The sequence below is a fragment of the Condylura cristata genome, unplaced genomic scaffold (assembly GCF_000260355.1).
Source record: "Condylura cristata isolate star-nosed mole 26May11 unplaced genomic scaffold, ConCri1.0 scaffold00015, whole genome shotgun sequence".
Classification (NCBI taxonomy): domain Eukaryota; kingdom Metazoa; phylum Chordata; class Mammalia; order Eulipotyphla; family Talpidae; genus Condylura; species Condylura cristata.
This window is the reverse complement of record NW_004567116.1, coordinates 2,944,588-2,960,061: the sequence shown is the minus strand read 5'-3', so window position 1 is coordinate 2,960,061 and position 15,474 is coordinate 2,944,588. Positions and strand designations below refer to the sequence as shown.

Below are 15,474 nucleotides of genomic sequence, written 5' to 3'. Positions count from 1 at the left end.
CGCCGGGCCGCGGAGCACAAAGGATGGGGCGGGCCGTTCGGGATGCTGGGGCGGCCCTGGCGAGTGAGAGGCCACCGGTGTGCGCCCCGCGGGACTGCAGCGGTTTCCGGCAGAGCCCCCTCTTCTGGCCTTGCAGCCTCTGGCCGTCTTTCGGGCATTGTTTCCTTGTATCTCTGAGGAGTTGGGCCTTCAGAACGGTCCCACCTCCTTTTTCACCCATGAGTCAAGCCCTGGGGACTGAGTAGGTCACTTGGGTGGGAGGCATAGCGCTGTTGCTAGGAAGTGTGGGGGGTCGGGAAAGGGGGTGTCGAGGCCCAGCGAGGAATCCGCAATGCTGGGGCCCAAAGGAACTGCCCTAAAAAGTCGTCCAGCCTACTCAGGTGCCATTCGACCTGGGAGACCCAGGACCCCAGAAGGGACCTGCCGGGATCCCATTCCTATCGTTTGGTTCCTCCACTAATGGCTACTCTCTGAAGGTGGGCCAACCCACCAAGCTAAGGTGTGCTACTGAGGAACCACTTCCTCCTGGGGACAGTACCCCCTTTTTATTAGCTGAGGAAAGGCCCGAGGCAGAGGCGAGGAACTGGTGAGGCGCTCATACTTTGGAATTAGACAGTCTTGGGTTTGACCACAGGTCTCAACTAGTCGTGACCTCAGGTAGATGACTTCACCTGTCTGTGCTGGTGCTGTTACCCATAAAATGAGCTTTCTTGAGAAGACCTGGATTAATGAAGGAGGAAGGGTGTGAGTGAGTGAAGTGTGGGCTCGCAGGAAGTTATCATCCGTCCCCGGGAGACCTGCCTAGTCTGCTGGGAAGTGACACTGGAGAGCAGGGCAGACAGCGTGTTAGAACAGGAAGCGTACGCCTGGGGGTGGGCATGTAATCCTTCTACCCCCTTACTTTAAAGATGAGCAGACGAAGGCCCAGGGAGGGAAGGGACTGGCTGAGATCACACAGGTGGCTTCGGATGTTGTGCCAGAGCCACGCCTTTGCCCCCGCTGCCTGGTGTGGAGAGAGCCAGGGCCCGTGATGATTCTTCTTGGCTTCTTCCTGCTTTCAGGTGTGAACTGTCTTGCCTATGATGAGGCCATCATGGCTCAGCAGGACCGAATTCAGCAAGAGGTGAGGGGCTATGGCCAGCAGCCTGTTGTGGGCTGCATGGCTGGGCTTGAGGCCTAGTGCTTATCTCCACTTTGGAAGCCCCTTCTCTCCCAGCTGTGCTAGGCACTGGATGTCTTTATGTGGACCCTGGGTTACTGTCCCAGCACCCCTCGTTTGGGCATCCTGGCTGTTGTGTGGGTCGCTCTGTCCACCTGCCAGAGCATAACGGCTTTCCTGTTCCTGCAGATCGCTGTGCAGAATCCTCTGGTCTCGGAGCGGCTGGAGCTCTCGGTCCTGTACAAGGAGTATGCTGAGGACGACAACATCTATCAACAGAAGATCAAGGTGAGAGCCGCGTGGAGGAGCCAGTGGTGGCTACAGATAGCGGCTTGCCCAGGAGTTGGGGGCAGGGAGCCCTCGGGCTGCAGGTTGCGCACATGCAGACTAGATCAGACTGGACTCATGTCCTGCCTCTGTTCCTAGGCTGCTGGCCCCTGGGCTGCAGCGTGTCCAGCCTCGGGTCCTTGCCTGTGCGGCCTGGAGGCTGCATGGGAGCTGATGGTCTCAGTGCTCTAGTGGGGCTGAGGGGCCTGGCTTGTCTCGGGGTCTGGAGAGGCTGGCAGCAGTGGGGAACAAAGGGTCTGCACAGACTTTTGTGCAAGACCTTGTGGTGTTGCTTACAAACTGAGGGACCCTCCCTTTTATCTCTGTGGGCCCTGAGCTGTCTGTGGGGTTGTGGAACAGTACCCAGCCGGCACTGCCAAGGTGGCAGGCCTGTGGATACTTGGGCCCAGGTGGCAGATCCGGTTATCTGGGCAGACTCAGCTTCTCCATGGAGCACACCTGGGAGGACAATTAGGAGGTGGGCGTCGCCGACACATGGGACCCAGCCCAGCGCCGGTGAGCAGGACGCTGTTGCGTGGGTGGAGGGGTGGACACCACCCTTGGGAAAGCAGGCAGTTCGTAGTGGAGGACAGACAGGAAGCAAAGGGGGGCTGAGATGCCTGTGTGAGGGGAAGTCAGTGCTGTGGAGAAAGGAAAGCTAGAAGAGGAGAGTGGGCGTGGGCGGCCACGGAGGAGCAAACTGCATGAAGCAGGGGCAGGACGGTGTGACTAGAGCAGAAGCGGCTCTGCGAGATGCCTGGGCTGGTGGCCAGAGCAGGGCTGCGGAGGGAGATGAGTGTTTAGCAGGTTCCTCTGGCTCCCTGGGGCTTGGGGGGCCCGTGAGGAGCTTGTGCCGCAAACCCACAGTTGGTGGCAGCGGCAGCGGCGCTGGGTTCTGGGTGTGCGGAGAGGGATTGGGGCTCTGCCGCGGGCTAGGTGGTCTGGGAGGGAGGGGACGTGGCAGGGCCCACTGGTGGCAGTGGCTGTGGGCCAGGCTGAGTGGAGGGCTGAGATGTGGGCAGTGTTCCCTTCGGCTAAACCCCATGCCGATGACTTCACAGCAAGGGGGGTCCCAGCAGCAGCTGTCCCAGGCTGTGCCGCTGCTGGGCACGTGCGTGGGTTGTGCGTCCTGAGCGGCTCCTGGCGGGAGACAGTGTCTTGCCTAAAGGACTGGCTTGGCGGGCCCTGACCTTCCCAGGCGTGCGGTGAGTGCGGCTGCGCCGTGGGAGGAAAAGCAGGACAGGGTAGGCCTGGCCCAGCCCCTGGAGGGAAGGTGTGGACGGGAAGACCCGTCTGGGCAGAGCCTCTGACCCTCGTGGCCATGAGTAAGCCTGCCAGAGTTGAGCTCTAGGAGAACAGGGAGGCAGGGCCCGTGGAGACCGTCACGGGCACTCTTGCTGCGAGGGGGAGAGGGTGCTGGCTGGAGAGGAATTTGGGCGAAGCGAACGACTTTGAAGTGGGAAACGCCTTGTTTCTGTGCTGATGGGCCCGAACCTGTAGGGAGTGAGGCACTGATGATGCAGGGAGAGCGGAGACTTCCCTGAACCACGCCCTTGAGCCAGGACGGCGCAGGTGCGGGGCAGGGAGGTGGGCTGAGGTGCTCAGAAAGGAGGCCAGGCCACTGCACGGAGCCAGGGCATGGGCCCCCTGGGCCCGGCGGGGGAAGAGGGAAAGGCGCTGAGCCTGGAGCGGGGCAGAGGCCTGCCTCAGCACTGAGGGCCCCTAGTGTGGGAAAGTGCCGCTGGAAGGTTTCCTCCCCGTTGGGTCTGGGGAAGGCAGGATGCAGGGGGTGGCGGTGACAGCTGAGTGGACGGAGCGAGTTGGAGGGGTTCTGCCCTGAGCTGTGCAGTGGGGTCCTCAACTTGGCCGCCGTTTGAAGCCCCGGCCCAGTTCCCTACCCTGACTTGTCTGCTCCAGAGCTGTCAGCTTGAAAGACTGTCCCCTGGAAAAGCTGTGCTGGCCAGGGACCGGTTCTGGGCCACTGCTCATGAGCCAGCAGCCCTGCAGGCCCAGCACTGGTGGACTGGACAGTGGCCTTTGACTCTCAGGTGACCCAGGCCACAGGGTGACTACAAGTAATCTCCCAGCGTTTGGGGGGCTCTGGGCAGTGGGTCACTGAGTGACCATCCCCTGGCCAGCAGCCAGGATGACAGGAGACTGTTGGGTACTCAGCTGCCACCCTGTGTTGTGACCTTTGGGGGGGTTCCTTGACCACCCTGCCTCTGGCCTGGTATTGATAGGCTTGGGGTGGGGCCTGGGCCTCTCCGCAGGACCTCCACAAAAAGTACTCGTACATCCGCAAGACCAGGCCTGATGGGAACTGCTTCTATCGAGCCTTTGGCTTCTCCCACTTGGAGGCGCTGCTGGACGACAGCAAGGAATTGCAGCGGTGAGGAGGGTGGGCGCGTGGGGTCCTGGGCCCGCGCGGGGGTGGGCAGGGCCCCTCAGCGCTACCTGCACACCATCTGAGGTGAGGCTGGGGCTGGGCTCCTGCTGGCCCTTTCGCCCTGAGCTGGCGTGGGGGCTGGCCTTGGGCGCTGGCTGCCAGCCGGGAGCCCATGCTGCCTGCCTTTCCTCCGTGTGCAGGTTCAAGGCTGTATCTGCCAAGAGCAAAGAGGACCTGGTGTCCCAGGGCTTCACTGAGTTCACAATCGAGGACTTCCACAACACGGTGAGCGCCGTGCCTGCCGCTGCTTGCCGAGGTCCAGGGGTTCTCTGGCCGCGTGGGCGTCACCCCTCCCTCTCTCATCTTGTCCTCTGTTGCTTGTGGGCGCAGTTCATGGACCTGATCGAGCAGGTGGAGAAGCAGAGCTCGGTGGCCGACCTGCTGGCCGCCTTCAACGAGCAGAGCACCTCCGACTACCTGGTGGTCTACCTGCGGTTGCTCACGTCTGGCTACCTGCAGCGCGAGAGCAAGTTCTTCGAGCACTTCATCGAGGGGGGGCGGACGGTGAAGGAGTTCTGCCAGCAGGTGCCCCCCTTTTCCTCTCGCCGTGTGGGAGCCCGGGCCGGGCGTGCGCGGGGCCCCGGGCAGGGGAGGGCGGGCGCTGACGCTCCTGTGCTGCAGGAGGTGGAGCCCATGTGCAAGGAGAGCGACCACATCCACATCATCGCGCTGGCCCAGGCCCTCAACGTCTCCATCCAGGTGGAGTACATGGACCGCGGCGAGGGCGGCACCACCAACCCGCACGTCTTCCCCGAGGGCTCCGAGCCCAAGGTGTACCTCCTCTACCGGCCCGGACACTACGACATCCTCTACAAGTAGGGCCGCCCGCCCCGCCGCCAGGCGCTGGACATGTACAGAGGTTTTTTGTGGTTGTAAATGGTCATATTTCACTGCCCCTCCCTGTCACACCTCCACGTTCTATTAAAGGGGATGCTGGTGTGAGCGCGTGTGCGTGTCCCTGCTCTGCTGCTGCCCGCCTGGCTGCTCCGTGCCTGGCCGCCCCTTCCCTCCCAGCTGGGCTCCTCTGGGCCTTCTGCTGTCCACCGACCTCCCCCCTGGGAAGTTTGGGAGGAGCCCAGCCTCTGGGAGCCCTCCTGCTGCCACCCCCTTCTCCCCAGCTGGCCCAGAGGCTTCCATGGGAACTTGGACGTTCCCCGAGGACTTGCCCAGGGACCTGGACCACCAGGTTTACAGCTGCTCCCTCCAGGCCCTGCCTCCACCCTGCTGTCCTGGCCAGGGCCCCCCGCCCGCCTTCTGCCTTCCATCAGGGGTCCCCCTGGGTAGGGAGGGCCTACGTAATGGTCAGGACCCGTAGGGAAGCTGGGGTGTCCCCAGTGCATACTCAGGTGCCACAGCCTGGTGGGGAGGGGTGGCCATCACGCCCATGTCCAGCTCTAGGCAGGGCTCGCCAGCCCCCTTTCCTCCTGTACCACCCCAAGCCCTCTGCCTGTGCCTGCTTTGCACCCCTTTGCTTGGGGCATGGGGTCTGTGTTGCCTTCACCTCTTTTCCTCCCTCAGCACATGTGGGGTCTTGGTCCCCAGGCTGTGAGCTCCTTGGGGGCAGGCCCTCAATAAATGTGAAGTGCTGCCCACCTCTGCCGTCTGGGCCTGTGCCTCCACCCGCCTGGCTCACCTGAAGCTGTGCCCTCCTCTGGGTGCCTCCCGTGCCCCCAGCCAGGGCTTGGACACCAGGCACTGCAACAAAGATGATCTTTATTAGGAGGCTCCTGAGGGCCTGGGGCCATGGAAGGAAGGGGGTGGCCCGGCTAGGCTGCAGGCTTCGGGACCTTTAGAGCTGCGAGCGAGGTCCGGCAGGCCCAGGCGAATCTGAAGGCAGGGCGAAGAGGTGGGAGGGGACGGGCTGTGGGCTTCCACCAAACCCCAGCCGTGGCCCTGGCCTCCCGGGGTGGGGAAGAGCACTGCGCGAGGGCGAACGGGTGTGTGAGGGGCAGGTTAGTGGGCAGCCACACGGCGGGCCAGGCCCTGCTTACCAGTCCTGGTCAGGGTGGCGGTGGGGTGCCGTCAGGCTGGAAGGCAGAGGACAGTGAGAGCCTGCCGGGGTGTGGCGGGGCAGGCCGGGGGCAGGGGCAGGGCTGGCAGTGCGGCCTCCGGTACCTACCCATAGGGAAGTAGCGGGGCAGGTGCTGCAGGTAGATGCCCTCATCCTTCTCCAGGAACACGCAGATGACCAGCCGATCCACCTGCACCAGGGCCTGCTCAGCTTGGGTGTGGCCCCTGGGCCGAGGCCCTGCCACAGGATTTCCCCTGCTTTGCCCTTGGGGCACCCACTGACACAGTCCAGCAGGCCACAGGCCTGGTGTCCTGGGTGCAGGAAAGGAAACGCCCAGGGGAGCAGAGCTGGCTCTCTGGCTGGGCCCAGGCCTCACCTTGTCCTTATGCTGCTCCAGCCACTCACGCAGCGTGGCCAGCACCACCTCTGCTGCTGCCTCGTTGGGGTACCCTGGAGGCGGGAGGGGCGGGAGTTAGGGTGGAAGGTGACCCATGCCCCCCCCCCCTCCTGCTCTCAGCATCCCGCCCTGGCCCTCCCCGCCTCCAGGCCCACTTACCAAACACTCCGGTGGAGATGCAGGGGAAGGCCTGGGGCAGGGGACAAAGAGGACACGGGTGTGGGGGACAGAATCGCTCTCCGCTTGGCCCCCTGCCCCTTAGAAGGGTCCCGCCTCCCTGTCAAGTCCCTGCCCAGCCCCCTCACCACTGAGCGGAGCCGGTACTCCAGCAGCAGGTCAAGGCTGCTCAGGTAACAGCTGCGGAGCTCGGCGGCCTGGCTGGCGCTCGGCTCCCCGTGGGCGATGGGCCCCACCGTGTGGATGACATCTGTGGGGGCGACATGTCTGGGCTCCCCGCCTCGGGCCCCCATCTGGGCCCCGGAGGCGCTGGGAACAGGCCCTTTCTCCCTCCTACCCCAGGCCAGAGGACCCTACCCATGTGGCACGCAGGCGTGCCTCACGCTTACATCCACTCGTGGACACCAGCAGCCCTGCGCTGCGCACCCCCACATCTACACGGGTCTGGCTGAGGCCAGCACGCAAGTGGGCTCGCCCGGGTGCGTGAGGGAAGGCTGGTCCCTTAGGTCCAGCCCCTTACAGGCTCCCACCTCCCCCACCCCACGTCTCCACCCTCCAGCGCCCACCCGTGTGCGGATGGACCTCTTAAACGCCAGCGACTCTGAGACAACACTCCTAGTTTCCCACATTACACCGGGCACCCTGCGCGCCAACAGGGTGGGGTGCGGGAACTCACACTTGGCGGGCAGCCGGTAGCCGCCAGTGATCTTGGCCTTGCCGGTCTCGCAGCTCTGCAGGGTGCGGCACTCGTCAGTGAGCAGGGGTCCTGCAGCCCGGTGAATGCAGCCGTCCACTGCGGGGAAGAGGGCAGGGAGCAGCAGGGCTCCGAGTCACGACTGAAGCTCCCGGGTGCACAGTCCCCTCGGCTGTGCCTCGACTCCCCAGGCCCGGCGCCTGTGAGCGCCGCTTTGCCGGACCTGGGGAAACCCAGGCTCGGGGAAGGGGCGCCGAGGCCCGGTGGGAAGCGGTACGGGCGGCCGGCAGGGGGCGCGCCAGGCCCGTCGGCTCTTCGCGGGCCTCCGCCCGGCGCTGGTGGTGCCGCAGACCCAGCCCGCGAGGAGTCAGTTCACCTGCCGGGTTCAGGCCCTGTGCGCCCGCGACAGGTGCTCTCAGGTGCTGGGGCGCCGAGCAGCGGCGCGCACACCGGCCCGAGCCCAGGCCCCGACCTCACGGCGGCGGCCAGCGCCGCACCCACTCCACAGCCGAGGAAACCGGAGTCGCGAGTTACCGACTCAGAGTGGCCGCTCGGTCAGGCCTAGGGCCAGGGCCTCCCGCCGCCTTCCCTGCGTCAGGCGGGCGCGGGCGCGGGGGCGGGGGGCGGCGGCCGGGCCCCGCAGGTGTCTCGGGTGCGCTCCAGCTCATTAGCCAGCACCGAGCGCGCCTCGTTAGCGCATCCGGCTTAATTGGGCCGGGCCTGGGCTTGTTTTTCCGAGGGTGGCTCCGGGCTGCCAGCTACCCTGGGGACCCGGGCCCAGGTAAACAACTCGGCGCGGGGAGGCGCGGGGAGACACCGCTCCGCGCTCCCGTGGCTCGGGTGGCCTGTGCGCCCCGCGGGAGACGCAGGGGTGGCCGGCTGGGTCCCTGCAGGCGGAGCTCAAGCCTGGGCGGCGCGCCCCTCATCCACGCCTACCCGGGCCAGACGCTTCCCAGCTCAGGGGAGGGGCCTCCACCCTCCTGGGGAGGTGTCACCTTGGCCATCATGGTATGTGCCCTCTCGCTGGTGACACCCCCACTCTGTGCCAGGAGCTCCTCAGCTGCCCAGGGGCTCGCAATGCTTAGCAGCAGAAAACCGGGCCATTTCCCCATTTCATAGATGCACAAACAGAGGCCCTTCCTCCTTCATCCCAGCCCCACCCCCAGCACCTTGGCACTGGTCCAGAGATGCCAGCTGGACCATCCCTTTTTCTTCTGTTTTCTTTTGTGCCCGGTGGGGCCCAATTAAACATCATTTTGCGACTTCGTTCACAGCTGGCACCGGGCGATTTCCCAGAGAACCGCGAGGGTGGGCGAGGGTTGAAGAGAACCAGGGTGGGAGAGTTGGGGGGCCTTGGCAGGGGCTCCGAGGCTAGGCCTCGCCGCCTCCTCTCCAGCACAGGGAGGAGGGCAGCTACCCCCTGGGAGGAGCGAGAGAACTGGCCATGCTGTGACCCGGCAACGTGCTCAGGTCAGGGGGCCTGGTGACCACCCAGCTCGGGGCGCAAAGGCAGGAGCTGCGGAGCTGGGCAGCTGGATTCAATCTGCAGTCCCACATGTGACCCAGGCGCGTCACTTAACCTCTAGCTCTTAACTGCCTCACCGTGAGGTGGGGTTACAGCGGTTCCCACTTGCTAGGGCCTTTGGGACTCAGTTTCTTCGTGGCGCGGAGGCCAGGGCTGGGTGGCTCTGGATGTGTTGGAGTGCAGAGCCCGCACTCTGGGCCTCCCTGCCCAACCCCAGGGGTCTCGGCGCTTGGCCCTGGCTGCTGGCCACTCCCGCTGCCGTGGCCCTGCAGGGACCTTGGCTGGCGTGGGCCATGCGGAAGCAGAGCACCGTGAATTCTGCGTTCCAGGGACTTAATATATCCTGCACAAGCGGACAGGCCTGCAGCCAAGCCTTTGGGGTTGACCTGGGGGCACTGGCGTGGGGAAGAGGCAGGGCCCGGCCCTAGCAAAGGCTCTAGGCTGGATCTTTCCCCACTATTCAGAATAGGTCGGGGGCGGGGGGGACAGTGGCCGCTCTGGGGGTTACTCAGGGGAGCATTTTCTCTGAAGCAGAGATGAGGGGTGTGTGTGTGGGTCCTGACTGCCACCCCCACCTCCACAAGCCAAAGCACAGATTGGCCCTGCTGTTGGGGTGTCAGCAGCCTGGTCCCCTACTGCCTGCCACACCCCTCCCCCCACACCAGCCTTGTTACTCTTTCACCCAACCCTCAACCCTGCTGTCCGCTAGCCAGAGCCCCAGAAGGCCACCCCCTGCCCCAGTCTCCCCACTTGACCCCTCGGCTCTTACCTTGCGCTCAGCTGAGCCCTGGAGACTCAAAGGCTTCCCGGGTTCCATCCTGGGTGATATCCCTGCCTGCCCCGCCCTCCTGACACTGGGGTAGCTGGTCCCAGGGTGGCCTGGTTCCCCAGTTTGTAGCCTGGGTCCCTGTACCCATCTCCAAACAAACCTAAACTTCCTACCACTGTTTCCCTCTACCCACATCAGCAGAAAACCTGGGTCTGTCCAGGGGAGACAACCCACGGGAGTGGCGGGACGCCACGCCCACTCTTTACCTTTAAGTGCCTCCACCTGGCTCCTCACCTCAGCCTCAATCCCCCCTTATAGCGCACCTTGCCAGGCCCCAGCTGGTCCAGCCCCCACAGCCCATGGAGAGGCTCTTTATCTTTTCTGTCTCAGAGAAGAGATGGAGGACAGAGAGGGTGAGAGACTTGGCTGAGGTCAGGCAGCTGCTAGGTTGGGTTCCCAGGCTCCACCCTCCACTCCTAGTACCTCAAAGGGCCTGTCTCTCCCTTCCCACCCTGGGCCTCCTCCTCCTTGTGCTCCCCTGGCCCCTCCCCACATCAGCACAGCCCTCCCAACAGAGGGCTGGGGGCCTCTGGCTGTCAAGGGGTCTGAGGCTGCCTTCCTGCTTGGCAACCCCGAGCCCACAGGGCTGGCCACTACCTCTGTCCCTCAAGGCCGCCTGGAAGCCCCTTCTCTGTAGACCTCTCTGGTCTCTCCCTGAGCTACTCGGAAGCTGCTGTCTGGACCCCTGCATGCCCCCCACGGCCTCTGCTTTCAGCCTTGAGCCAGGGCGATGGCTTCCTCCAATAAGTCCAGTCTTCCCTGCTTGGGGCTGCCCTGGGCCAAGGTGACCCTCCCGCCCCACCCCCAGCCTCCCGCTTTCCCTCAGCAGGTCTGGCTCAGGGTGGGCCAGGAGAGGGCAGCAGCCGGGCAGGCCCTGGGCAGGGCAGGCAGGGGTGGAAGGCGGCCTGCTCCTGGGGGGCCATTGCCCAGGCGCTGAGGCTGTGTTGGCCACTATTTAAGGTGCTGTAATATTCATGAAGGGAAGATTAGATATTTAAATTTATTCAGCAATAAATGCGTCTCAGTGGGGGAGCATTCCTCATGCTAAACAAACAAGCGAGCAGGGCTGATTAATTATTTACAGGAACATCCAGGAGGCCTGTGGCCTGGTGGGTAGGGGGCAGGGTGTCCCTGCTCAGGTTAGGAGACCCCCACCTGCCTGCCCCGCCCCCCCGCCTCCCCACTGTCCTGTGCGTCTGGCTCTCCAGGGATTTCTCTTTCTGAAAACATCCCCCCAGTAGTATGCTGGTGACTGGGCAAGTTGCTGAACCTCTCTGAGTCTGAGGTGGGAGGACTGAGACAGGGGGACTGAAGGCTGCCGGCTGCAGGCACCTCTCACTAGGTGAACAGAAGCAGAGAGCTGCCTGCCAGTCCCAGCTCATAGGGTGAGGGGGCGCTGCCTGGCCCAGAGCAGGGAGAGGGCAGGACAGGGCTGAGCAAGTTGGGGTGCTGAGTGTCCTTGGAGTACCCGGCCCCCACACCTTGAGAGGCCCCTTGTTCTCTGGGAGACCCAAATACCCTGCACTTTCTCACACCACCCCCCCTTTTGCAGGTGGGGAGACAGATGGGGTTCAACCACAGGACCCCTCGTACCCCTGCCTTTCCCGAGGCCCAGAGGCACCGCCTGCTAGAGGTGTCCCAGAGGGTGGGCCCGAGGGCCTGGGTGCCCTCTGAGCCTGTCCCTCCCTGTCTGCTCAGCCTCTGGGCCCTGGAGCTGAAGAAAGCCAGCCCCTGCACAGGCACCCAATGCCAGGATGAGAGGACCAGGGCCCACTGGGCACTTGGGGAAAGTGAGTCCCCGAGAGGTACCAGGTGGGTCTGAGCAGCCACTGAGCTGCTGCACCCCAGGCCCCCGACCCTGTGCAGGTGGGTCCAGCCCAGGAGCTCAAACCGCCTCCTGCTGCCCCAGCGCCTCTGTGGGGCCCCACTCTCAGGCGCTGGCTGAGGCCAGGGAGCCGAGCCCCTACGTGGCTTTGCCTCGGTCCACATCCCAGGTCACTCATTCAGTCAACAAACCCACACCAGCCTGGGCACTGGCCTGAGCCGGGCCAGGCTGCGGGCGGTGTGGAGCTCGCCCTCCAGGGTCCCACCCTGAGGTGCCAAGCAGGTGGGCGCCCCAGGGAAGAGATGGATGGACACCGCCTGGGATGTGATCTGAAATTCATTACAGGGTGAGATCAGCTCCTTAAACGGGGATTTGGAAACATTAGGGCTTCATTATGTACACAACGGCAGCGCCTCATTCATCATGCAAAAATCACTCCCGTTATTAAAAATCCCTGTGGCAGCTGCTGGAGGGGCTGGGCGGGTCCTCCCGTGGGGGCGGGGCCGGGTCCACAGGCGGGTCCTGGGGGGGGGCTGAGCCTCCTTAGCCTCCTACACAGGGGCTGAGGTTACAGGCTTCATCTGTGGAGACACTGGTGTACCCCTGGCACCGCGGGGAGAGGCTGGGCCCTGGCTGTGTCCCCAGCGAGCCCATGCACATGTGTGAGCGCATCACCCACTGGGTCGGGCAGGGGGCTCGGGGCCTTACTGGGGCTTGTATGTCACCCTCCAGCTCAGGGACCCCCGGCTCCCAGCACTGGGCTGCGCGCGCTCGAGCCACGGTCTGGGACAGACTCTGGGGTCAAAGGCCTCCGCTCACCTGGAAATGCCCTTCGCTCTGCGCCATGCGCCCCACCCTGAGACTCCAGGCTCTGCCGCCCCCACCCCCTGCCTGGTTACCACACCCCGTAGGCCCCAGACAAGTTTGTGGACTGAGTTTTTGGCTCCAGGGGGGCCCCCTGCTTCCCCTGACCCCAGCCCCGCAGAGGCAGGCCACAAGCCGCCTGGCCACGGATGGGAAGGCCACCAAGAGGGCCACCAAGACCACAGCCTATGTGGCAGGCCGGGCCGGGCCAAGCAACAGCGCATGGTGGCAGCGCCCAGACGCAGTCACAGATTAGCTGTGTGGGCCCTGCGGGATAACGCCGGGCAGGGCGAGGCTGCACTGGCAGGGCGAGGCTGCACGGGCAGGTCGGGCAGACGTGGAGGTCTCACTAGTCCTGCGCCTAAGGGGGAGAGGGAGCCGATGGAGGGAGGCGGGGGACAGGCAAAGAGGGTGGAGAGGCCAGGAGAGCGGGCGCAGGCTGGAGAGAGAAAGCGAGAGGCACAGGAGACAGGAGCCAGGGGACAGCAGAGAGGGCAGAGCAAGAGGCTGGGGCAGAGAGACAGGCGGGACGGGGACGGGGACGGGCAGGGCCACCGGGGGGGGTTCTGGGGGTGCAGCCACACACCCGCTGCATGTCTGCTCTGTCCTCAGACGAAGCCCTCAACGGCAGAGCAGTGGGGAAGGGAGAGGCACCCCCGGCTCTGCAGGTGACAACCAGGGACACCGTGGAGGGCGCGCAGAGGCGCCCTGGGCAGTGGGGCAGCAGGTGCGAAGGCCCTGTGCCGGGAGGGGGCTCTGGGGAAGAGGAGCCACCCTGGCTTCTCCCAGGCGGGAGACACCCAGGACACGTGAGTGCACAGGACTCCCGTGGACTGGCCAGGTGGGCACTGGGAGCCAGGGCTGGGCAGGGCCAGCGGGCAGGAGGGCGGGCGGCCGCCGTCACTGGCTCCTGCAGGTCTGGGTGGGGTCGCCGGCCGCTTCCGGCGGGCAGGGGCTGCCTGACCCCGCCTCCCACACTTGGGGCGGTGGCCAGGAAGGAGCAGAGATGGCCGCTACACAAGCACAGGAAGGCAGCCCTGAATTAATCTGTCACTAAAGCTTGGCCGTGGCAGGCAAGTCATGATTTAGATGAATAATTGAAATGCTCCAATACATTTATTATCCCTTTAGTGCAAAAGTGGCAGAGAAAGACGAGGGGTAATTGAAAAAGCACGCACAAATCTCCAAGAGAAAGCCGACTCCTTATCACCGAGTAAACATTTCAGTCCTAATAAACAGGAGAGACACGCGTCAGGGCCCTGTCGATTCCCATCCTGATTTAGGGCCCGCCTCCCTTCTTACCACACAATCAGACAATGTTGTTTTTAAAATGTTATCAAGCCAGTAAATGATTCTCCAGGAGTGCAGAGAGCAGAGATACCTGGAGTCTGTAGGCCTGAGGGGCCCGCTGGAGGCCAGCTGGCTGTGCCAGCCCACACGTCCCCAGCACAGACACTTCCGTTGCTCTGTACCTGTTGAACTCCTATTCAACCCTCAGGGCCCAAGTCAAATGTCCCTTCTGGTGGGAAGCTTCCTTTCTAAACTGGGTCTCTTGAGGGTAGAGCCAAGTCCTGAGTCCCAGAATTGGGCACAGGGGGCCCCCCTCTCTGTCCATGCATGCTCAGAGGGGACCCCGGGAAGGAACAGGGGAGGAGGGGCTTCCCCAAGACTCATGTACTATAGAATCATCTAGTCTGACTGCAGGAGCCAGGAGGGCCCAGCTCAATAGTGTGGCAGGGCGCAGAGGATTGAGTCCTTTGACCCTACTGCCCTGAGCTTGGGGTTCCCTGCTGACTCCCTCCCTGCTTCCCAAAGGCAGAAATCCACACCAGCAGGGGCAGTGCACGAAAGCCCGAGAGGCCACCTCCTGAGACACAGACCCTGCTGGTGAACTGTCCCTCTGCCCATGCTGGGCGGGGCTCCCAGGTCAGGCCCAGAACCAGGATGCAGGTAATTACCCCTTCGAGGCTGTCCGGGGTGGGGGGCTGCGGTCTCCTCGAGCCCCATTCCTGGGAGAGTGCATTCTTGGGGGACATGTGTAAAGGGGGTGAGTACAGGGCAGGGAGGGGTGGGCAAGGCCAGGGCTGCCATGCAAGGAGCAGGCGGGCGGGTAGCAAAGTAGGGGGTGACAGTGTGGGGTAGAGAGGGCTCTGAACCCCTTCAGGGCTGGACTCAAGGGAAGAGGGAGGGACCTTGGGGACCACATGGGAAGATGGGGATCCACCTGGACAGGTAGGGCTGAAAGCTGGAGGGACCCAGAGTAGGGGAGCGAGGAGGGCAGAGGTCCAACATGGGGGTGCTCAGATCCAGCTCCACCCCAGCCCCTCCCACCAGCGAGCGAGAGCCCCGCCGGCCCCAGCCTCGCCCCACCCACTGCCCTCCTGCCCCCACCTGCTCCAGTCACATTAGCAGAGTGACAGCCCCAGCGAGCACTTGCGACGGCTCCATAAATCTCAGCCGGTGCTGAAAGGCCGGACTGCAGGCCCACTTCCCCCGGGGCCTGGCCCCCTCAGCCACCTCCGTGCCAGGCTGGCCGGGCTCTCGGAGCCGCTCAATCTCAGTGCCGCAGGCAGGGCCCAGGGTGCCCCTCACCATCTGGCCATAGCAGGTGCCTTTGACCTCTCAGGACGAGGTCACCGGGCCATCCAGGAGCCACTCCCTGCCCTGGTCGGCCAGTCTGCCCTGAACACGAAGCCTGTCCCGACTTTACCTGTAGTTTATACAGTCAGTCAACAACCAGCCATTGAGCACCTGCTGCAAGTCACGTGCCAGCCCCAGTTCCAGGTGCCCGGCCCTGCTGGGTTCCCAGTGGGAGACACACGAGCAAAGGGGCAATGGCTGCAACAGACGTGTCCCTTGTACGGCACATCAGGAGGGAGCTACTTGGAGAGGAAGAAGATCTGGAGCAGGGGCGCTCCCTGGAGGCGCAGTGGTTAAAGCTTGCTGCAGCACAAGTTTGATTCCCGGCAGGGAGCTGAGCCCCAGGGGCAGCAGGCCTCTCCTGGCCAGCCGCTGCCCGCTCAGCTGTGTATTTCAGCACATCCGCCTGTTCTGCTCCCCACTCTGTCTCTGGGGAGTCCTCTCACCCCTGCACCTCTGGCCTGTGCCCCAGTTCTGTGTGCATAAGTAAACAAATCTTTAAAAAAAAAAAAAGAGGCCCTCCCTGGTGGCTCAGCGGGTTAAAGCGCAGCACTGAGAAGCTAAAGCCACTTCCGCATGA

General features: G+C 64.0%; 2 protein-coding genes across 3 annotated transcripts in view; one reads left to right on the top strand and one right to left on the bottom strand.

Moving 5' to 3' along the window:
* The window catches only part of OTUB1 (OTU deubiquitinase, ubiquitin aldehyde binding 1), a 6,126-nt gene extending 600 nt beyond the window's left edge, over positions 1-5,526 (top strand). Inside the window, exons 2-7 of the mRNA XM_004682683.2 lie at positions 1,062-1,123; positions 1,349-1,447; positions 3,757-3,875; positions 4,073-4,157; positions 4,263-4,457; positions 4,554-5,526. Of these exons, the coding sequence (XP_004682740.1) occupies positions 1,062-1,123; positions 1,349-1,447; positions 3,757-3,875; positions 4,073-4,157; positions 4,263-4,457; positions 4,554-4,751 (758 nt within the window). The 3' untranslated portion in view covers positions 4,752-5,526. The remainder of the gene's footprint in view (positions 1-1,061; positions 1,124-1,348; positions 1,448-3,756; positions 3,876-4,072; positions 4,158-4,262; positions 4,458-4,553) is intronic.
* A 99-nt stretch (positions 5,527-5,625) lies between these two features.
* Positions 5,626-15,474, bottom strand: part of MACROD1 (MACRO domain containing 1) — a 116,763-nt gene continuing 106,914 nt past the window's right edge. The window contains exons 5-11 of one of the 2 annotated variants that reach the window (XM_004682682.2): positions 7,194-7,310; positions 6,646-6,767; positions 6,500-6,530; positions 6,320-6,393; positions 6,052-6,133; positions 5,924-5,959; positions 5,626-5,759 (exon numbers count right to left, since the gene is read on the bottom strand). In XM_004682682.2, coding sequence (XP_004682739.1) covers positions 5,955-5,959; positions 6,052-6,133; positions 6,320-6,393; positions 6,500-6,530; positions 6,646-6,767; positions 7,194-7,310 — 431 coding nt within the window. In that variant the 3' untranslated portion in view covers positions 5,626-5,759; positions 5,924-5,954. The remainder of the gene's footprint in view (positions 5,760-5,923; positions 5,960-6,051; positions 6,134-6,319; positions 6,394-6,499; positions 6,531-6,645; positions 6,768-7,193; positions 7,311-15,474) is intronic. The other variant, XM_012725578.1, reaches the window with a different exon arrangement.